The 24,914-nt window shown below is 38.7% G+C and overlaps 1 protein-coding gene across 3 annotated transcripts in view; it reads left to right on the top strand.

Moving 5' to 3' along the window:
- Window positions 1-635: 635 nt before the first annotated feature.
- Window positions 636-24,914, top strand: part of LOC140232566 (septin-7-like) — a 126,214-nt gene continuing 101,935 nt past the window's right edge. For all 3 annotated transcript variants that reach the window (XM_072312660.1, XM_072312659.1, XM_072312658.1), the window contains exons 1-2: window positions 636-847; window positions 13,044-13,149. In XM_072312660.1, coding sequence (XP_072168761.1) covers window positions 824-847; window positions 13,044-13,149 — 130 coding nt within the window. In that variant the 5' untranslated portion in view covers window positions 636-823. The remainder of the gene's footprint in view (window positions 848-13,043; window positions 13,150-24,914) is intronic.

Genomic DNA, 24,914 nt, shown 5'->3' with positions numbered 1-24,914 from the left:
ATAGCAGCCTTTTTAGAAATAGCAATATTCCATCTTTGAGATGCTTTGTTGGTATGTCTTGAACTGTTAAAGCACAAAAATTCTGGCAGGGGCAGACTCACTCCTCTCTCTGCAGCGACTGCAGTACAGGGCTTTGCATTCTTCTCAGTCTGTGTGTATGTGTGTATGCAGGGGTTACGGGTCATTTCTCTATGAGCAAGACTGGCTGATTTTGGTAGAAGGAGAGTGGAGTGCGAGCGGAACCCCTGAATGGTAGAGATCTGCTCCGCCCACCCAACTACGGAGATTAGGTGCCCCACCCCCCTCAGTCAGAAGGGTCTCTCCGCTGTCACTTCCTGGCCTGAGCTCCGGTGCTGCAGGAAGTAAGCAGCCCAACTGAACTCCAGGCCTTGCTGAAACAGCCAATGGTCTGTCTGAGCACCACGCATGCCTGGCTTCCCAATACCAAATCCTGCCTGCCCCAAATGAACACACGATAAACTGAAGGGCTGATTGGATATGTGGCACGTCTCTCTCAAGTTAACTGCGACCAAATGCGAGTTTCACTCTCACTCGCAAAAATTTTGTTTGCCACAGACAATCTAGCCATCGGAGTTTAGTGCTTCCTGCACAAAGTTTGCCGCCATGTTTTGTTCGCTACCACTAACACTGAATGATGCTGAATGAAATTTGATTTTTGTCTTTCTTGCATCTTCTCCCTTTCGCCGCTCTGGACAATATACTGCTATTGTGTGCTCTCCAAACGCCACCGTGATACCGCCTGTCTGGAAATTTATCCGTGAAATTGGACTTTGCTCCTCCAACTGGATGCGTCACCCACGCCATGCCTGCATACACTGGTTCAGCGGTGAGTATGGCTACTCAAATATCGATCAGACGTAACATTGTAATCAGTGGCACATGGTTTTCGAAGTGAATGCTGGGCTTGTGTGATTAACCCTAGCAATTTGCAAAGGCAAGATTATCATGTAAAGTGGCATTGACATGAAGCCACGGTACCCTTGAAAGGATTAAAGACGCGATGTAAAGATTAACTTACATGTACTCCAAGGTAGCCCAGGGATTAAATCACTGTGTGATCATATTGAATCTGAAGACCTCAGACTGCCTTCGATTAATATGTGCTTGCATCTTTAGTTCGCGATCACGTAGTGCTTGCCTAACTTGCTCTACAATTTTATGTGCAGAATGGAGTGAGTGACAATGCAAGTTATAAAGTGTCCCAGACAAGTGGTCTCATTGATCTCATCCACTTCCAGTGGTTTTTAGCTCACCTGAGCCAAAGGCTCAAGTGAGCTATTGCGATCGCCCTTCGTCCGGCGTCCGTCGTGCGTAAACTTTTTACATTTTCATCTTCTTCTTGAAAACCCCAAGACGGATTTTCATCAAACTTGGCAGGTAGCATCCCTAGGGGGTTAGAAACTGAATTTGTTAAAATGGGCACCATGCCCCACCCAGGAGGCCCCCAGGGGGGCCCAAACCCCCCAAAATTAAGGAATCTGTAAAAATCTTCTTCTATAGAACCAGAAGTGATAGAGCTAAGTTAATACTATGAGTTAGTACATTGATGACTGTAGTTTCAAGTTTGTTAATGGCAGAATCAGGGGTGCCCCCCTTGGGACCCAGGGGAAGGGGTGGGGGAGGGGTCCTAATGGGGCCTAAATTGTACATTTTCATCTTCTTCTTGAGAACTCCATGACCCATTTTCACCAAACTTGGCAGGTAGCATCCCTAGGGGGTTAGGATCTCAATTTGTTATAATGGGCACCAGGCCCCACCCAGGGGGCCGCCAGGGGGGCCCAAACCCCCCAAAATGAAAGAATCTTTATAAATCTTAACTCTAGAATCAGAAATCATAGAGCTGAGATAATAGTATGAGCGAGTACATTAATGACTGTAGTTTCAAGTTTGTTCATAGCAGATCCAGGGGTGCCCCTCTTGGGGGGGGGGGGGGTTGGGAAGGTCCAAATGGGGGCCTGAATTGTACATTTTCATCTTCTTCCTGAAAACCTCATGTTGGATTTTCGTCAAACTTGGCAGGCAGCATCCCTAGGGGGTCAGGATCTCAATTTATCAAAATGGGCACCATGCCCCACCCAGAGGGCCCCAGGGGGCCCCAAACCCCCCAAATTAGGGAATCTTAAAAAATTTGGGCCCTTATTGTACATTTTCATCTTCTACTTGAGAATGCCTGGTCAAATTTTAGTAGAGCTCTGAATAATTTAGTTTAGTGACTGCGTGTAAGGTGAACTTGCGATACTCAGGTGAGCGCTAGACCCACGGGTCTCTTGTTACCTGGTAGTGTTACATGCATCTGTGCTTCTCTTCTCTCTAGCTTTTTGTAGCTTTGTTGTTTCTTCATGGTTAGGTAGATAGATTGATCACTTGTCTAGATTTTGAGTCTGTGTGTGTATGTGTGTATGTGGCTGGTCAAGGGAATATTACATGGGCCTGTACAATGTACATTGTATAAGGTACATGTACAAACCATATAATACCCTATAAACTGCAGTGTCATGCCATAACATTCTGTAGTATGAATACAATAAATACTGTATACGCCGAATATTTAACAAATTTCGCGAGTTAGGTGCTATTCGCGAAATTAAAGACATGCGAAAATGTTGACTGTGATCCCGATGTGGATGTGGCGTACGCGTGTACATTTTTCCGTTCAGTACAAGACTCTGCGATCGCGAATTTAACCACTCACGAAATCATCGGGAATTCCCGATTCGCGAAAATTTAGACTCGCGAAATATATGGCGTATACAGTAGGCTCTACTGCAATGTGTACAGAGACACAGCTGTCTCATTATCATTGCACCTGTCCTGCATAGCGTGTTGTCAGTGTTATTTCAGTAGTGGCACTGATAGGGTTAATGAGGTACTTTCCCTCTGTGTGTGTGTGTGTGTATGAGTGTTTGTGTGTATACAGCTGTCAATGTAAGCAGACAGATGTCAAGTCCTGCACAAATCCGAATGTCAGAGAACAGCTGCATAGCAGCTTTATTAATTTCAGCGTATTGTTGGTTTTGTTCTGTTCCTCAGTGATCGATGGATGTAGGTTTGCATGATATATCAATTCAAAGTCAATGTGTAGCCATCAGTCATGCCCCAACTAGTTTTTGTATAATGTACAATACAATGTTCATCGTGTTCTAAGATTTCTCCATTTGTCTTTCACCCATAAGTAATCTGTACAGTCTGTATTGTGTAGGCTGGGCTTCTCTATGTTTTTAATGCAGCAATTGTGATAATTCAACATTATCTTCAAACCCTACTCTTTATGCTTTGTGTGTAGATCATTTATTGGTTTGTATATACTGATTTTAATAGTTTGATTATCAGAGCATGAGAAATGTGTAAATCTGCCCTGAAAGTTCAGCCTGTACATATTTACTTAGATTTTGCTTTGTCTGTTTTGGTATAAATCATTGTGTACAGTACTTCCTCCATATTGTGTCTTCTGCTAGAAACTACATGTATCTTTCTCAAATATTTTTCTTGTAAAAATCACTTTCTTTTGCCTGATTGCCTGAGTCCTTTTAAACAGTGTCAGGTGATATGTTAACTTATTTATTCAAATCCATTTCCATGTTTCTTATGTGCTTTGATAAAGCGAAAGTAAATGAGTACACTGTGTTATGACTCAAACATGATTTTTAGGCTCACATGATTTTGGATGGAGGTTATAAGTGCAGGGTACAGGAAATGAAAGTGACATGTGAGCTACACTGTACAATGTACGCTGTATGTGAAGAACTCGAACAAGAAGATTTAAAGGGAAAAATAAAAATCTAAACCACTTCAGGATGAAAGCATCTCATCTCATCATCTCAGTCTTGAGAAAAGTATTGTAGTGGTCAAGGGAAGAGGATACTTCGCCCATAGTCATTCGCCCTCTGAGAGGACATACTTGTAATCTAGCCTTGCTGTAATGTGTACTGGTACCTGATATCTTGTGTACATTGTTTGCACATCCAATCATTGTTCACTGAAGGCAGGCAGTGCTAACATGTTTTGAGTTAGGAACATGGTCAAGACAGCCTACACATAAAACATGTGTTTCTTGGCAAGGTACATTCTTCATTCGCCTGTACGTGGGTCGGAAGGGATCAAGGTTCAAAATGTTGATTGAAGGGAAGGAATGAAGAGGAAGTGTTTGATTCCAGATAGATAACATGTCCGGGATTATCGCATTACGCTAGCTGGAACATTTCTATTTTTTAGAGAGACTGAAAGCCACACCTTTATAAATAGTCACTTAATACAGGCTTTTACTTCCTTACTATTAAAGTTAGAAGGGTTTTTCAAATACCAGAAAATCCTCATATACAAACTTGAGGAGGGGAAAGGGAGCAGGGATAGAATTAAAAAAGACAATGTGATACTCATCACATCTTTTCCAATGAGTACACCACATGGATGTGCCCAAGGGAAGAATTCAGACTTAGTGAGTAGTGATATCGTGTACAGTGGTACTTTACAATACATTGTATAACATCTACAAATGTATAGCATCTATAGTCTCAGTTCAAGGGGCATGGTTCATGAGCAAGGTATTGTCTTATAACTCGCTTTCGACTTTACAGTTATAGATGAACAATGAATTGAATGTGAGTTTATCAGTACTTGTATTGGCTCAGCTTACAATGTGTATCTCTTGAAATGTGATAGAATAGGATTTATAATCCTGAGAACTACCATATTTGAAAGCTTTAGAAGAGTCAGGCTTTACATATATGTTTATACTTGGTTGAATTTAATAGTGCATTGAGAATCTTTTCAATTTTTTTAGAGTTAGGAAACAACTACACTTAATACAAGTACAGAATGTACAATGTACATGTGTAGGTTTTGTTTGAGTTTATACAGTAGTTAACTCATCCAATCAGCAGGCATTTATTCTTTAGAACACATTGGGTTGCCTGTATCAGAAAAATGTGTCTTACCCAGGACCGTTGCATTTACAGTCTTTATGATGCTAATTACATACAATGCCCCTGACAAGCAATAACAAATTATGTACAAATGTATCAAATTGGTATTAAACAATGGTGTAGAATTTGTGAGCTCTGTGTTTTAACATGTTATCGCGAGACAATGATGCTTCAGCCTCATACATGTGCAATGTACCTTACATGCACAAACTTGTATAGTACAATTGTACAAACATTTACAACAGACCAGTATTATGCCTACATGTACTATTACTTTATTACATAAGGGAATGCAAATACACCAGTGTAAGAATAGCTTTAGCGCCAAACCTGTGGAGCGCAACACTTTTCAAAGCACCCAACTCATGGTATTGTTCTCAATAGGTGGAGGGTGATGGTAAAAAGGAAGGAAGAAGAAAGGGGAGAAAAAGGAGCTTATTTTGTGATTACAGTGTGAATGCAACTGTGTCTGCAAGGTGTGTACATAGAACAAGAGCCCTCATCAGCAAATACGAAACAGGGCATTTTACATGTAATCGCACAGACATACATGTACATGTATACAATACTGGGTGGATTGAAGTATGAGTGAAGATTGTAATATTGCACATCATTGAGTTCACCATTTATAGAGAGGGTTTTTTTTACAAGTGAGCAACATGGGAAGGGGCTGTCTACAATGTTATTCAACTGAGTACAAACATTGACTGTTTGTTTTTTTACTGTATGTGAAAGTAGTGCCATCCTTGGGATGAAGTAAACAAATCTAATGCTACGAGACTGTCGCCAGTGAAGGTACAGTGCACATACTAGCAGTTGCAATTATCTATTACTTCCTCTTCTTCCAGTGTGTTGGCAACAGCTAAGGAAGGAACAGTGATCTTCCTTTGCTCAGTCTTGTTGTCATGGCTGAATTCCAAGTATTTTTAGGCACTGTGTTTTGTGCTGGTGCAAAATCAAATGACGAGGTTGTCTAAAAGAGAGTTTTTCGTCATAATTTTTATGTATAAAGGAAAGGCTGCAAGACGTGCACAGACACAATTATAGAGTACAATGTAAGTACAACGTATTATTGTGAGTTCCATTAGTTTTTGCATTCCAGAACATATCGAAGAAGATAGAGAATAGTTTGTTATAGGGCAGCATATTTTTTTTTTTTTGTACAATTGTAGATTATTGCACTTAATAATGATGATAATGATAATTAAAATAATAATAATAATAATAATAATAATAATAATAATAATAATAATAATAATAATAAAAATTATTATTATTATTATTATTATTATTATTATTATTATTATTATTATTATTATTATTATTATTATTATTATTATTATTATTATCAGAGGCTTGCAGGCTTGGATGTCATTATTTGAATACTGTAGATTGAGACTAGAGACTGGGTATAACGGTGTAAAATTGGTAAATCACCTGTCAATGTATTCAAACTTGGCTTCTCTTCTCCAGAATTCATCACATGTTTTAAAAAAAAGAAAAAGTGGTGTGATGTGCTTGCAATCAGGCTGCTGTACGAAAATTGCTCTCAAAGACAAAGTACCATTGAGATCTAACAACCTGCTTTGTTGCTTTTACAAATGATTGAAAATTAAAAAAGGTATTCAAACAGTCCCACATATTGATACATGTGTTAGTAGTGTTTAGTCAGTGATGGTCACCTGTGAATGATTGTACTTTAATTTCTGCTTGTGCATATGAACAGGAAATTTTGCAACATGGGGATTTAATCATTTGAAACAAACTTGAGTCATTTCAGGAAATGAGTGGGTTTCATTCTCATTATTATTATTATTATTATTATTATTACTATCATAATTTTTTTCTTTTTATAATTCATTTTTTTTTTTCTTTTTTGGTGGGGGATGCTATAAAACTTCATGTACTAAGAGTTTCAAACTAAATATAATGTTTTCATGCTTTGTCATAAATTCATTGTGAGGCCAAATTTGGTAGCATGACATTCACCCCAGACTCACGCCAGACTCACTCCAGACTCGTGCTACTGTAGATGCTTTGTGCCGACACTGTTTAGAGTCCTCATCATCTGGCATGAACATGGCACAACCTCTCAGAGGTTGTACCGTGTCTGGTGGGACTCTAAACGGGGTAGGGTTACCTATTATAAGTTTGGCTAGTTATACTCACCACTAAAATTAATATATCCTACTTGCGAAGATCCATTTTTAGGCACAGTGGTTGGCATAGGAAAAGAGAAGATGGAGAAGAGGCAGAGGTGAGTAAAGAAACACAGGTGTTATCAACATGAGACAGTATACACTGTACATTGTACAATGTATGTTACATTGTACATAAATGTTAGTATGTTGCAGATGGTTTGAGGTTGAGTTCAGGCAGTGGGTACAGTGGCTGGTGTGCATTGATAAGCAGTTCAAGTCAACCATTCATATCATGATAAGAAGGGGGGAAATAGGGAAAAAAGAGGTGTGAGGTAGGATTGTATGACACTTGAACTACCATGTATAATTGCTGACCTTTTTTTTTTTTTTTTTACACGATGTAAATCACGAGCAAGGGTTTGCCGGTAGGCAAGTGTGCAAATGGGGTTACTTATGATTTTTTTTTTTTTTCTGAAGTATTTGTAGTGAAAGTATCTAAATTTTTCATAGTACATATGTAGTTCACCCATTTATGAATCCCTGCTGTTATAGTGGTTACCACATTTGCCATAATGTGTACAATGAAGTAAGGGCAAGAAGGGTGAACACCATAAATACAATACATGTGTTGAAAATTGCTTTAAAAAACAGGGTGTGTACTTGTGTGGGTTGTACAGCTGTGCATGCCTGATAGTTATCAATTGACTTTTCAAAATCATGTTAAAAAATCTTTAGAATGCAGTGGGTCAGTCGCACAGGAAATTGCAAATCTCACTGGTAATTTCATCTCTTGAACAGGCATTGAGTGCATACAATATATTGTAAAATGAATTGTTAGAGAATTAGGAGGATCTCATTGATTTCTGAGATAACATTAGGTCTTTGATCTCTAATGATTTATCAGACTTTTGAAAGCCTTCAAATGTCAAGAAATATCATCACAACTACAAATATTAGCTTACTGTAGGTAATCAAAGGTACAGTATTTACAAATGTTGTAAAGCTACATCAAAGAGGATGATGAAGAACTTGCAGAAATTAAAGCATTAATACAGTATGATTACATCTGCTGATTCTGATCTCTCAAAGATCAGAATTGGCAAGATTTAAAAAAAGGGGAAGATTATAGAAAAGATAGCAAAAAGGACAAGAAAGAAATACCCCATATATTGAATAGTCCAATCGAAGTCATATCAAATGTCAAGAGAACACCTCCATGTACATTACACATACTTTCCCAAGGGAATACACAGTAAACTGTATATCATTTTGTACTTTCATTTTGATCCTTCTGTCCACAATTTCATGAATTTGTCTTCCCACAAGATCTTACTGTGCAGATGTGAGATTTTCAATGTGTATCATCATCAAACATGTCATATTTATTTGGTGAAGTGTGAAGTCAAACAGTAACTGGAGGAAGTGCTGTTTACCCATGCCAAGGTTGTTTACACATTCCAGAAAGGGATAAATTCTATAGGCAGTGGAATCAAAGCAAATTGAATGAAAATCATTCGCTTGTGTGATCGCTGGGGACTAAAGTGTGACTCGCCTTATCAGCACCGGAATGTTTTGTATAGGGAGATTATGTCAGTTGTCAGGAAAAGGAATTTGTTGAAGTGTTTGAGTGTTAGGTTGCTGAAAATAGTTTACAGTTTTACATAAGTAAGAGGCTTAACCCTGAAAAGATATTTACGTAGGACATGAAGTAAAAGTGTGTTTTAAGAAGCATATACAAACCATCTTTAGTTTTAAAAGTAGTTAAAATGCAGTAGGTACAATGTACTGTAGTGTATTATCACATAGGGCCAATCGATAATGGTTAGCATCACATAAAGTTTAAATTGCTGACCACTCCAGCACATTTAAAACCCCTTAATGATGCAATACAAGTGTATACTTATTTCTTTTTTTTTCAGGGGTTTGATAAATATTTAGCTTTACCACATGGCATCAATATAAATTTGTATCATACAATTATTACTCACAGAGAAAATGGTAGCTGTTGGCAAATTTTAGGCTTAAAGGGACTGTACAGTACTGGTTGAGGTAGGGATTCATGTTTTGAACATTCCTAAGTGAGATAATGAAAAGCCTTCTATGAAATATGAAAGAGCATGTAATTTTAAGAAGGATTCAACGTTTATTTGATGAAAATTGGTTTTCAAATGGCTGAGATATCCAAAAAAGTGCTAATAATAAAAGGCGACATGCCCCAACTTTATTAGTATCTCTTTGTTTCACCTTGTTTTTGGATATCTCAGCCATTTCAAAACCGATTTTCATCGAATAAACTTTTGATACCCCTTAGAACTGCATGCTCTTTGACATCTCATAGAGTGATTTCTGAATATCTCACAAAATGTTAAAAGCTAAATCTTCACCTCGACCAGAACTGTACACACCCTTTAAAAACAAACAAACAGACAACCCACAATATGTCAAAGCTGGCTGTTTTCCAGGTTAGAATTTTTTAGAATTTTGTTTGTTAGTACATGTTTTGGGTTAAGTGGTTGGCAGTTTTGCCTTAAATTGCATTTTCTACTTCTTTGTTTTCTTTTGATGTGCTGCTGCAATTCCCTTCTTAATCTAACATGTGGGAAATAAAAATCAATGAAGTTTTAATATATTTGTCAATTCTACTGTGATAATTTCATGTCACACCAACAGGATAAAACTTGATACAAATGTACTGAACTACATACAATGTACAAATGTACAAACATGTTTCATGTTTACAGTGTAAAACCATGGTACACATGTATTGCCTACAATGTAAGTACATGTACTCTGCTTTATATTCGGCCAGCATTAATTACGCAAGTGTATGTCAGGAATGAGTGTTATTACATTATACAGTGTATGCATGAATGTGTGACCATTTCATATGGTTTGTAATGAACTCCATACACATTCAGGGTAATACGAGGAAGTGGATCATATTGGAAACACAGTATCATTACACACACAAGTCTAGATACGTTCTTAATGACTAAGACCCCACAGTAGAGTTTTATATTAGATGACCTCATCTTAACGAGTGGCTGAAGCATTCAGGAATAAAAGCAGGGGAAACCGTAACTTTGGATACAAGGAATACATACACCCATACTGTTACTTTAAAAAGGTACATAAATCGTTCAATATCACACTAGAGCAACAAAGTGGCTCAGCCTGCACATACATGTACTACACTTTTAATAATACCTCAGACAGCATGTGATAGTGGCATGTAGAAAGGTCAGTTTACTAGCCATGCCCTCTACTTTCCTAGTAGTCATGAATTTAATAGCTTGATTTATCACTCACTATGAAGTGCTACAATAGAAGTGAGTAGAAATGGGCCAAGTTATATACTGGGATACATTGCTTTCTACGCAAACCTTACCGTATAGTGACCCATGTGTTCATATGTTTCATAGTTTGTAAAGGAGGCTTTCTATGAAAGAAATCACAACTCTGAAATGAAAGGTTGATTGAGGAAGTATGCGAGCTCATTCATGTAATTTACCCAAATGCTCAATGCATGCTTGACATTTTGTAGTTGTCGCTTTACCCTGAGCTACAAATTTATCCATGTAAATTTTGTTCAAATTTTCATTGTTTTTCACTGGTGTTGCAACATTGAGTTACAAAAAATTGTAGTCAGACACAGAGAGGGAAAGAGAAGGAGGGAGATTTGATGATGATGATGATGATGAAACAGCATTTTATAGCGCCATTTATCTGTAGAAACATTCAAAGGCGCCCAGCTCCCACAAAGTTGCTGTGAAAGATAAGTCTTCAGTTCAGACGTGAAGGTATCGAGGCTTTTGCAATTCCGAAGTTGGAGTGGTAGAGAGTTCCACAGACGTGGCGCAACAGAAGAAAAGGCTCTATCCCCATACAATATATTTTTAGGCGGGTGTTTGGAACATGGCGAGATTTCTGACCATAGTTTTCAATGTGAACACCAACTTCTGTACAGTTGCCCATGTGAAAGGGGTGTTTTGTTGGTATGTAAACTCTGCTTTAGGCTAAGCATGTATCTGAAGGCTTTTGAGATGGAATTTGTTAATGATTACAAGTTTGCCTCCTGTACCCATAGTCATGGTCCAGCAGTCATTTCCTGGTTGGCTGGTCAAACAAATAACAAATTCTTGTGAACTTGTGCCATTGTACTATCATAGAGATATCAGAAGTTGCATTGCCAGTTCTAGTCCTACTGTAGTGTATGTCAAACACTGCATAATATGATGGTGAACCAGACTCATGAAACATATAGTTAGAGCAAAACTTACACAAGTGTGAAAATTACTCTGATTGGAAGCCATATAGGGCCTAAGTATTTAGGGAGTCTAATTTTTCGCGAATCAGGACTTCCCAACAATTTCGCAAATGGTTGTATTCGTGATTGTGGAATACAGTGCTGAATGGAGAAAATGTAATGCATGCATGTCATTCATATCTGGATCAGAGTCAATATTTTTATGTGTTATCAAATTCTTGAATAACACCTGACTTATGAAATTTATATTAAATAAAAACCTCACAAAATATTTGGTGTCTGTACTTTGCTACTATCACAGGCAAGTTGTTTGCATTCAATGTCAGTATCTGTGTAATAATATTAGAGCTGCTAGTCTCAAGAGGGTTAAATAGCATGGTATACAAGTACATTGTACATGAATACCACTGTGTATAATGTGTACATGTTACACATACAAAGATTTGGGATGGATTCAGTTTAATATTGTACAACATGCCTACATGTATAGTATAAAACAAATTGAGAAAAGAAAATAAAAAGGATGCATTAATCAACAGTTGAAAACAATTACTGATGGACAGTTTCTATTGTGTGCGATATCAGATGTCTATACGATCTGACACACTGCACATTGTTTGTGTCTACTTTCAGTGCAGTTGTCAGGTGAATACAGAGTGTATTACAAGCGTGCAAACCTGATGTACACTTGTACATTGTAAGTGTGTGTTGAGTGACTTGCACCTATGTGTCACTTCTCGCTATGCGTACATTATTCATCACTGGAACCTTGCATGGCAGGTACTGTAGAATGGCGTAGAATCAATAGTCGAAAGGCGAGAATCATCAGTGTCATAGAGCATGGTGCCCCGTCACTTTCAAGCTAATTGAGCAAGCGTCCGCCATGGCTCGTCATGTAATGTGATTGGTGTGACTGGAATGCCCACGGGCCGGGCCACTCTTAACACACAGGTCGCAGTCAGTAATTTGATTATAATCACTCCCGGCTAGCCACTGTCTGAGTGAATGTGTCAAATATGAACCTGTATTTGTTTTGCATTTAGTCAGTGTTACTCCTACATATACTGCTTCGTATAGCTTCTGGGACCCCAGGAATCCTAGTTTCTCAGAATTTCATCCTGAGGTGGGAGGTCCACTGTCTTTATCCTGATTTGCAAATTGGGAGGGGGGGGGGAGGATTGCAATGTACTAATAGTTGTATGCACTACCAATTGAAAATTCCACAACACTTGATTCCTTGCAATGTATAATAATCACTTTTTTTTTCATGAGATTGTTGCAGTGGGGTATACTGTGTATTCTAACTGTAAAGAGTCAATCTCTGAATAGAGAGTGAAAAGAAAGGCATCTGCTCTAATAACTTTACATGTAAAGTAGAATTATGTTGGTTCTGCACTCTCTACTTTCTCTTTCAGAGATCTTGATTTCGGTGGATTTCAAAGGATTTTTCTTCACAGGCTGCTTTTAGTCAGACCTTCATATCAAAGGATAGTCATACAACACAAATTGTCAGCTGAGAATGATAAAAAAAAGGGTGTTATGGTGCCTTGAACACTATGACTTATAGTGGCTACTTAAAGCCCTTATCACTCTCACCCAACGAAATATCCATATCATATTCTTTACATCCAAAATTTCCCACTATTTGATGATATTCCTTTTTCTTTTCTCCCCTTTTATTTCTATGACCAGAATAAACCCAAGGAGATGGAGGGTTACGTTGGCTTTGCCAACCTGCCCAACCAGGTCTACCGGCGGTCAGTGAAACGAGGATTTGAATTCACACTCATGGTAGTAGGTAAGTAAGGGTGGCTCCATTATTCGGCATGGCCATTGCCTTTAGTTTCGATATCATTGTCAGATATCATGTTTCAGGAGCACCAAGAGTATACGACACTATCCTATATATTATGCTTGTCAACACAAGTTCACAGAGAGAGCCTGCTGTGGATACTCTAAAGACATGGTAATTTTGCAGGCTTGAACTAGTAAAGTGAACTTGCTCGTCCTCATTTTGCTGTTGTTAGTCATGACATCAATTCATGTAGATGAGCCACAAAGTCCTGTTCACAAAATATTTGTATACAGGTGTCTTGTGTTTTCACTATTCACATCAAGTAAAATGTGCAAAAAAACAAACAAACAACAACAACAACCAAAGCGGAATTTACAGATCTGTGAGAGCCAAAGTGTAAATCCATGTATGCCACTGTTTATATGTGCATACACTGTAGTATGCATGTTTGGGTATTCGTACATAGTATGCATGTTTAGGCAGAGAGATGAAGTATAACTCCATCATATCAGCATCGTCTGCTGTAATTAGCCGACTTTGTTGATTGCGGTGACTGGGTGGACTGTCTGTGGCTCTGTGTGAGGTTGTTTTTAGTCAGACATATCTCCACGTCCCACTGCCCGCGTCCCTCCTTTCCCCCCTCGGCTTTGCACTTTTAATTCCTGTGGCATTAAGCTAAATTAACCAGTGACAAGGATGTTCTTGAATGCACAGAGAAACGGGGAGTGTGTACAAAGCCATGACTCCAGACACTACACGTCTATGGATCCACAGTGTGCGCATTTCATCAGTGATTGAAGTATTCCGACACACGACAGCAAGGTACACAGCACAAGGTGTAGGTTTCATAGGATAGACTGCCAAGGTGACATGTAATCGTCAGTTAATTCAATCTTCTTCGTGTCTGCTCCATTCTTCAGTCAGAGCGCATGTACCGGTAAATGTGTGTAAAGCCATTACAGTAAATCAGACAGGCTACAACAGATCTCAGACTGTTTAAGTAACTCGTTTGTATCAAGATTGGTATGACACATAAGGAGAAGAATAGACACACACACACACACATGCAATATTATATATATTACATGTATATTACCAGTTCTTTAAATGGGTTCTGTTGCAGAGGTACATGTATAACTAGAGCTGCAATCGTGATCATTGATGAAATCTATTTTGAACTCTAAGTCACTCTGATTTAATCATTTTATATGAAGTGATTAAAGAACAAATCTGTAGACTTATAATTTAAAGGTCCAGTTTACCTTTGGGAGCAGTGATTTAAAAAATGTTCAAGATATCACATTTGATGCATACATTATGTATGTGTAGGTCTGTTGTATCATGAAACATCCTACCATATGAAACATTTGCAATAAAAACTAAAATATAAGGAGATATCAGGATTTTTCTCAAAAAACCGTAACTGTATACGATTTAGTCTGGAAACATTTTTATTATATTATTGTTCACATTTTGTGTATTTAACAACACTTAACAGCGATTATACCGATTCAAATTTTGACAGTAGTTGTTTCTATCCCTAACTCACATTTTAGAACTATTTTAAAGCACTAATGCTGGGTTTTTCTTTCATCCGCAAATGGTAAATTATGCCTTTAATGTCAACTCACTCATTTTTGTCATTTTTGTCTGAAACTCAGACAAAAGAAAGGTGATTGAAATGTTCACAGCAGTCGGCATTATCCAGATACCTGACTTTTTGTCGCCGTGACTAGATAGCCAAAGTACCAAATCAATCATGCCTTGGGTTCACGCTGCGTTTTGTGCGGGAGATAACCGTTTCGTCGCTGACATACCAAAGGTGTCAAAAGGATCACTCAGGTATGGTAAAGACATCTTTTTAGGCAGTGCTATCTGCTGCACCGACAAGCAGGTAACAATGGTACATGGAGTGGGGCGGGGTAGGGCTATTCTATAAGAGTTCGGGGGGGGGGGGGGGACTGTCGGAGAAGGAAAACTGTTGATGAATGGGTCAGCAAGGTACAACATATGGCCTATCCATGCTCTGATTGACATATTGTTGTATGGGTCGCACATTTCCATCCAAAGACTTGGAATATAAAGGCATACAAGAATGATGATGAAGAAAATAACTAGTCAACCCCCCCCCCCCCCCCCCCCCCCCCCCCCGGGGAGAAAAAAGCTTAAAGTATGAGAGATGCATTGGTTGTAATGATTTATCGGCGAAGCCTTCAAAGCTATTCAAAGCTCTTTATGGTGCAAAGATTACAGATTTGTCATTGGGGATGGTATTATACATAGCCATACCAGGTACAATGGTGTATAAACTACCGTCTCTGCTCCTGTGCTCACCAGTGTTAAAAGAGTCACCCTTGGTTATCTGTGTCACCGGTGAAGGTTTGTTTTCATGTAAAAATATACCTTCTGATGGGCTGAATTTGAATGAGAAAATGATGACAGAGAAGGGCCAAGTGTGGTTCAGTCATGTGTCAGTAACCTCAACATACGTCGGGTTAGGGTTGTTTTGTGGGTGCAGGCTGCGCAGTCAATGTAGATCGGGATATATCCATGGACGGACGCCGTACATAAAAAGACCTAGAATGGTTCAGTCATACGTTAGTCACTAATCTCATTGCCCAAGATAGTCTTTTGAGTACAGGCTTTTAGTCGATGTCCCTGTACCACTTTGGCCCACCACATTAAATTTGACTACAAGAAAGCTCTGTACATTTGTAGCAATGCTGTATATAGATTTAAAGAGACCATACCATTATGACATTCAGTATGTAATGCGTAATAGGAAACAACTGGCCTTTTCACTGTAACCTGTATATACTGTACAACATACTTTGCTGGCCTTCGAAGCACTATTAGTGTCCAAAATAATCATCTATTGCTAGAAATGTTGGAGCAATGCAATACAACATGCACCACCTTGAATTGTGAATATTAATGTAAGGTGAAATTTCCATTAGTGCAAGTTCAAATCTCCCTTGATATACAGTGTAGTATAGATACATGTACTGACTACATTAGGAATATAAAGGCAATCAATAAACATACACGTCTTGAAGAACTATAGTTTTTATGACCACATAAAGAGTTCTAAAAATACTCACATTTCCCCCGAGACCACGCTTCTAGAATATCTGTTGTCATTATTGTCACTATCTCTCTTCCTTTCCTTTCCTTTTTGAACAATGCCCTGCAATAAAGAAGTCTTATCTCCTGGCTCACCATTTCCCAGTCTCGTTGAACCAAAATTACCTTGATGCGATTGCAATACAGGTTATGCTAAACCGAGGTGGGGTTATAGTACTTTTGGGGGAACGATATCACTATGGGGCAATATCTTGCATCTAACACAACAACAAAAACAAAACCTGATGGTACCATGTACTGTAATCTATCGTGCACATATGTGACTTCTGTTTGTGTGGCAGTCAGTGATCAGTGTTAAGTTCAGCTGTAGTGTAATAGCGATACAATATTTCCTGCAGTGCTATGCCATCATGTTTGTTGTCAATATTACTTTTTTTTTGGGGGGGGGGGGGAGGGGAGGGGTTGGACATTGGAGTGGGGTAGATAATTCATTCTTTGAAAAATCATCAAATTCACAAGACATATTCAGAAACAAAGCACACAAAATGTAGGGCATTTATATAGTAAATCACTGTGGCATTACATAGTCACTTTGACCAGTTCAATACTATTCCATACCATTATCAAGTTGGCATTGATAACTAAATGAAGTTACACTTAAACAAACAAATGGACAGAATTTTTTATCAAGTTCTACCTAACGATAAGAGAGTTATCTCACTTCAAAGTTTCCCTGTGTTTTCACTGTTCACTCAGTGTCCAGATACAATCCTGCATTTGTCACAACCACAGACTCTGATGGGCAGAAACTATGATTGCCCCACCTTAAAAGTCTCCCAATAAAATATATAAATCTTTACTAAACTTCCCTTTACTGACATGGAATTAATTAGAATAAGATACATCTGTTGCATCAAATTATTGTGAGCTTGTATTACCTGAGAAACCATGTTCATTCCATGAATGCTGTGGTATACAATATGGCTTCTCTTAGTCTTTTGTAAACAATCACTTCATCCAAATATTTCATAGTGTGAAGTTACTGTGGGAAAATGGCGACACAAATAGCAAATGGTAATGAGTGCTATGGTACAACAAGTACAAGATTTCCATAACATGAAAGCAGGATGCAAGAAGAGATAATGATTATGCTCTGTACTGTACGAGACAAAGCCGAGTTCATTAGAGTGTTTCATCTTGCTGCGAGTTTGAAATCTTGATCAATTGCATGAATAAAGACCATGCTCTAATTGTTCTAAACAACATAATGGATGTTTCAAGCCAAGGCTTGAGTACAATGACAATCATTTCTCAGGACAAGGTGAATGGGAATCAAGGTACATGTTTGATAAAGAGCCTTTAATGGGAGTATCAGAGGTGAACATGTCTCAGTAGCGAAAGCTTGTAGCAATACTTTTTAGCGAGTGTCGTAATGAATAGACAGTTTAATCATGGAGCTACTAACACTAGTAGCTCCATGGTTTAATAGATAGCAGGAGTCTCTTGGGCTGTTGTATCATTTATGCAAATCATCAGATTAGTGCTTTATGATGAATGTTATGCAGTGAATTAATATCTTTCTTTGATTATGTAGAATTGTCTCAGATACCAACTTTCCTGGAAGGTAAGATATCTTGATTTGATATTAGAATAACTAGCCACAGTGAACATCAACAAACATTTGCAAGATTATACATTCTGTGACAGTGGTGGACTTGTAATGTCATTGCTTCTGTGTGATTATGGTGGGAATTTGTGAGGGAGGCCTACAGGTAATACATAAACTCTTGAGATGAAGGTGTACAATATATAATGCACCTGTAAAATGCTATCCAATTAATGTGCTATTTTCAAAAGCAAGATTGCTAGGAGATGTGATAGAGGGTGCATTCTGCCTTTAAATTGCGCTATGCTCCCACAGTAACCACCAACATCTCAATCTAAACAACAGTCATTTCTTGCTGGGTGCTTTGTACTCACAGGGATGACAAGTGCTAGAAAATGGTACACCATGCCAAGGGGTCAGTGCAGCTTTAATGAAGTCTCGCTGTGAGGGACACAGCAGGAATTTCTTTCAGTCTGAAATTTCTGTTTTCACATTCACGCACACACAAAGAGAAATTGCCAAGTAACAGCAAAGGATATCATGGGGGAGGGGGGAGTCATGGCCACTCTTACAAGCATGGGAATAGTATGATAATGAAAGGATGTTGCACATATAAAATAGTTTTGTCAATTGTATTAAACTCTGCAGTACATAGGTAATGAACTGAGCTTTCATTTATTTAGTGTGTGATACTTTAGGCCATTATTCAAAATTCCTGTGAAATGCTGCAGCATAGCACTTGGACTTCTTTGTAATGCTAGATGCGTTTTGAAAGATGAAGTGACTTGAAAAGTTAGTGAGTTCCCAGTCAGACTTCCTGCAGTGTACAATCAAAGTTCCATTACAAATTATATGAGCTGGTAGTGATAGTTAACCAGTGTCTTCAGCTCGCTCTTTTCTGTAGATCTGATGTGTGTTGTAGCACAACTTTCCCCCTAAGTCCCACCCTTTGATTATTGTGGAGTTCATTGCTCCATTAATCTTCCTTTCACAAATCACTAGTATACATATGGCATTGCCAAATACTAGGAAAAGAAAATCCTGGACAGCATGATGTACTGTAATAAAGGCTGATCCAAAAGAACGTTTGCAGTCTTTCCTGCTAAAAGTTTGTCAGAGAACTAGTGCATAAATCCGGCTTGGTTATACCATGCTCCATAATGTTACATTCTATTTTCTGGCTGGCATGGCTTCCAAGCCATGGTGTGTGATATTGCCTACGTCGAGTTGCAGTCAAATTTGGAAATTTGCCACATAGAAGATTGTAGACGGCAAAATGCTCTTTAAATTCGTCACATATTTAAATGATGTCACTTTGTCTAGAGATGATATACTTATTCCAAATTTTATCGCTTTAAAGCTGCAAAACACTTGGCGAAAGCATGGTGTTAGTGTCACTTCAAACCACAAGCTATGCTTTGCTGGATAAACAAACAGACTTATCAATGTCTTCCCCTCATGTAGTCAGTGTTATGCTAGATTTGTTTGAATATGTCCACACTGAATCCTTCCTCCATCCTGCTGTACTTGCCAACCCAAATTCAGTCTTACTTCCTTCTGCTACTCAATAATGGGGTCCACTGCTTGACATTCCTCATCTAGGTTGTATTGAGCAAGATAAAGTTTGTTTGTGTCTGTATAGAAGATTCAGTTGGTGTCATGCAAAAAACCATGATGGAGACAACAAGAGATGGGGTATTTGTATGTTTAACATGCTACATAGTTAATCACATTGAATGATTGTAGTGATATGGCATCATATTCTGGCCAACAGTTTGGGGGAAAGGTTGCATCGTTTGGCAAATTTTGGTATTTGTTTGGAACACAGTGGCTTTTCATTTGACAGTTTGACAACTGAAACGTCTGGTCAATTTGGCAATTCTGACTAATTTCCTTACTAAAGCTGTGGAGAGTCGTGGACTGTTTGAGGTCGCTGATTCAAAGTCAAGTTGGCAATGCACACCTTTCCACTGTCCCAGTTAGTAAAGCTGAAAGACAAAGCATGCCCTTGTGAAATAGTAAAAAAGAAAAAAAAAGTTTGCATATATACTATATTTAGGCAAGTCAGCAGAGTTTTTGTTTGGTTTTGTTTTTCAAACCTTTGTTTTCATACCAGCTAGACACTCTGGAATGAAAGCCTCGTAAATTTGAACTGACATGTGTAGTCTGTCAGAATTCCGTCACCTTTTTATAGAAGTTCATAATTCTGCAATAGCGTGTCATGCTAAACTATATCCATGTGTCTGTAGACGCGTGTATATCCACATGGAAAGGAGGAGGAGGAGGAGGAGGTGGAAGAGGAGGTTGAGGAGGAGGAGGTTGAGGAGGAGGAGGAAAAAGAAGAGGAGGGGAGAGCCAGTTTAGTGTTCAGGCAATGACTGGTTTACTCTCCTATCCATTATATCTAATGCATAAATTTATAGCAAAGGTTGTTCAGACTGACTACTAGAAATCTTGGACAAGATTTGCCTGATATAGCAACAGCTGATGCATGAGAACTGATTCCATATAGTTTGTATGGAAATGCATTGGGTAGACCCTATATACAAAAATGTACATCGTAGGCCTATAGGTTGACTGATAAATTCCCAGAAGTGTAGGTCCTCATTGGACATCATCCTTGTAAGTTTGAATCGTTTGGCATACCAGCTTAGTTATTGACTTTGGTCACTGTATTTCATGCCAAAAGAGATATGTTTTATGTCACTATTACGCAAAAGGGAACATCACTGATAAAATTCAAGCAAGAATGAGTTTTTTTTGTATTCAGGCTGTAGTTATTCTAAAGCATGGATCATGAAAACTTTCCAGCCTGATCCATTTCCAGAGAAATCACCGTCATGGGGGCTAGGATACAAAGTGATTCAGCCAGTGGTTTGGCCTGATGTTAATGCATAGTGACATGCATGAAGGGCAATCAGAACCATCACTGTGTCTGCAAAGGGCAGAGAGCTGGCCAAAAGTTTTCCAAAAATCTAAATTTAAAGGACAAGTCCACCTTCATAAAGATGACGATTGAGAGAATGCAGCAATATTACAACACATAGGTGAAAGTTTGAGGAAAATTGGACAATACGTTCAAAAGTTATGAATTTTGGAAGTTTCAATTCCGCGATCGCTGGATGTGAAGACGACTACAGCTTGTGATGTCAATGAGTACAACCATATGAAGATAAAGAAAATTCAACATATTTTCACTTTTCTTGCATAATAGAAGAGCACATGACTTGCCTCTTTCAGAAGGCAGGGGGAGTAATATTACCCTTAACATATATCAGTAACAAGTTGAGGGAATGTGTACATTTTTCAAAAAATTAAATTTTGTGGAATTCTCTTTATATCTTCCTTATATTGTTGTACGCATGTGACATCATTAACTGCAGTAGTCTTCTCATCCAGCAGTGACTAAACAGAAACTTTACAAATTCATAACTTTTGCACAGATTGTTCAATTTTCCTCAAACTTTCACTGATGTGTTCCACTTAAATTGCTGAATTATCTCAATCCACATGAATATGAAGGTGAACTTGTCCTTTAAAGCTGTCATGTTTATACCAGAAAAGCATACTGTATGTATCTTTCAAATTGATCTTATACTAACCATGTACATCATTCCATTGAAAAAAATAATGATTATAAAATGATACCAATATTTGCTAGAATGGCAACTTCTTGTAGAGCAATGGCCAATCAGAAAGTAATGCCCCAGTCACATATAAACACGGATGCTCGAGGATCTACACGGTGATCCGGGGAGATCCGGGATTTTGGTATGACTGTACACACGGTATCAACACGGCATCTACACGGATAAGGCTGGAAGAGCGCGGCGTCTTCACGGACAAACTCGGCATCTACACGGATCAACACGGCAGCTACACAGATCAACACGGCAGCTACACGGCAGCCACACGGACCACCCCGGATTGCTCTGCCAACACGGCAATCCCCGGATGACGCTGGATGTTTTTGACCTTCAGAAGTTGCCGTGTTGGCCTCCCGGCATCAACACGGATCTCTCCCCGGATCAGATCCGGGCTGGTCCGGGGTGATCCGGGATGTCTATGTGACTGGGGCATTAGGATTCTTGTCATTACCTGAACACTTGTCCTATTGCATCAAGAGTTCCTAGTGTGGCAACTTTTTCATGAGATGGAGCCCTAGATTTGTCCAAACCATTCTTAATATTTTTCATATAAGATTCTGAATCTGCACAGACTTTGCACAAGATCCGCCAGGTGCCCATACGCAGTGGGTTAACCAGAATTTAAACATCCGCTGCAGTTTTCTAGTGTATTCTCTCAATCTTTTTCTAGAGCATCCCCCAGTGCCTGGCAAGAATGGATGGGTTAAAAGTGTCTGAGGGTATGACAAAGAATGACCAGGGCCCCGTTTTATCAAAATATATAATCAATTTTATATTTCCTTACCACACAGGCTGCTGTAGACTTACAGTTTAATCAATTTTAACATCTTCATAAAACAGGGCCCAGGAATTGCTCACTGTGTTTTGAAAATAATGCAAGTCATTGCCTTCGGCTGTAGTATTGGTGAGCTTCTTCTCTTGTTGGAGACTGCTCAGAGTGCCTTTAAAAGCTCGTCTCCAGACAGGGGGAGCTGGGTAAACTCTTCTCCGCGTCTCAGTCGATTTGGATTCAATGGGAGGTTGTGTGATGAGGCAGTCAGAAGGGAAGAGAACACAGAAGTGTGCATATGTCTGAGATGTTGATCATAGGAATTCCACATAGTTCACACGTCTGCCTTTGACTCTTTGTCTCCCCCCTCCCCCCTCTCGATATGTGACACATAGGAAACAGTGATATGTGATTTGTAATGCGAGTAGAAGCATTCTTAAAGCCCATTCTTACAGTGCTGTCAGATACAGAAGCTCATCTAAGGGACAAGGTCAGCTTCATTTCAATGAAAATAGAAAAAAAATCAATTAATTAAGCAAACACTAAAAGCCATTGCTGGTTCTGCTCTCTCGCACATGACCCTGTTGGCACGACAGCTATAAACATCGAATATGTTTGGCATTTTCATCTGCCCGACAACTTAAGTGCTCTGACGTTGATACTGTCTAGAAACCATTCATGAACTTTGCCTTAGTTTGTAAACTTCTAGACTTCTGCTGCAACAGTTGGAAAAAAAAAATGATATGATGTTGTTTTAGGACACAGAATGTAATCATGCTGATGTGCAGTTCTGTATTAACATCCAGAAACATTAGCAGCATGAAACATTTTAGCGAATTGAAGCCGACGGCCTTTTTCGCAGGATGAAATTTTCGTGAATTGCTGACCATGAAAGATTTACAACTTATACTATATATTTGCCAGTAGTACAAGGATTTGTTGAGCAGACACTGCTTGTCTAGATCGAGATAGAATCTGTAGCATTCAGTCTTTGGGAGCTCTTATTCAATAAAGTATCAGGACAGTATCAGCAAATATTTTTGTTAATGCCAGTTAAACAAAGTTGCAAATGCATAGTACTAGTATATCTCGGCATATTGTTAGCCCCAGAGTAATACCATTGCTGTGAATATGTGTGGAAATAAGTTTTGTTTAGAACAATTCTGTAATGAAGTTTGACAGAGGAAGATGCCCATATTGTATATTATATAGACTTTGACTGTTTAAGTGATTACACAGAATGACATCTTATTCTTGAATGATATGTTTCATTCAGTGATTACTGACACAGAGAGAGAGAGAGAGAGAGAGAGAATGTGTGGCTTTAAGGTCAAGTTGCCATGACAGCGTGAGACTGTGAGTCAGGGAAATAGGTCCCCCCATGTCACCCGAATGTCGCAGCCAATTCCCGCTAATCGACGAGGATGCCACCACACTCTTGATGCGGAGCGAGGGCATCCGTATCCGACCCTGGTTCCGTACCGGAGGAGACTTGAAATGCATTGATTGTGGTCTGCAGCGGTTCCGTTAGTAAACGAGAAGCGGCTTTGCGACCTCTCGTAACAGTCAGATATGTGTGGTTTTGAATGAAGCGCCTACTCTAGTTTTCTCTTATGATGTTACTGTGTAGTTGTCTTCCCCTCTTCCCTCTCCTAAAATACTGAATTCCTCCCCACCAGGTCCTCCCTCTATGAAGTGTTTTCAATTCAGAGCTGTATTAGGTTTCCTTGAATAGTGCTTTCGGCTGGGAATCGAAAGGACGTCGTGTTAGCACCATACTGAGTCTGTGGAGTGAACACCCTTCTTGTTCTTAACCACCATCATGCCATTATCAGTTACGGATTTATGAAAATTCAGGAGAGTATAGCCCTCCTAGTCCAATAAATTGGAGTTGAAGAAGTTTAAGGAGAATGAGACTCAACTTTATAAATACAGCAATATTAGTAGAAGACATCAGCAAAGTTTCCTGAAAATCAGAAATAATCCATTTTTATAGAAGTTAGGAGTTTTAAAAGTTTTGGTGCTGCTATCATTGAATGCAAAGAGAGTGACACTTTGTGATATCATGTATGGAAATTAATACAAAGAAAATGGAAAGTATGGATATATTCAACATATTTTTCACTTTTTTAGCATAATGAAAAGGCAATTTACTTATACCTTTTCCAGGAAGCAGGGGAAATGATATCCTCAATATAGTATGCCAGTTATAATTCAAAAGAAATTGTGCTTTTAATTTAAAAAGAATTCTTTTAATTCTCTAATATATGTTTTCCTTTCATCATTTTCCTTATACGTGACATCACAGAATGTTATGGTCTTCTCATCAGAATGTGACTGCTCTGATTCTTTAAAAATTCCTGATGTTTCAAAGGATCGTCCACTTTCACTAAAACTTTGCTGATGTGTTCTACTAATATTGCTGTATTCACTCAGTTGACATATGTTCGGGTGAACTTGTCCTCTAAAAGGACTGCTGGGTATAGTGTCCATGGATGTTGGAGGATGTGTGTGAAACTAGAGACTACATGTAAATTATACAAATGTAAAAAGAAGGATAGCATCAGAGATACACTGTATTCTCTGCATGTGTACTACAAAGTGTAGTGTATCCAGCTAAATTGTGCAAGACTGCAGTGTTTAGGTTTTTGTTTGCATATTG

This window comes from Diadema setosum, chromosome 9, assembly GCF_964275005.1.
Source record: "Diadema setosum chromosome 9, eeDiaSeto1, whole genome shotgun sequence".
NCBI classification, from domain to species: Eukaryota; Metazoa; Echinodermata; class Echinoidea; order Diadematoida; family Diadematidae; genus Diadema; species Diadema setosum.
The sequence above is the reverse complement of the archived record's forward strand: the minus strand, read 5'-3'. Positions and strand labels throughout refer to the sequence as shown.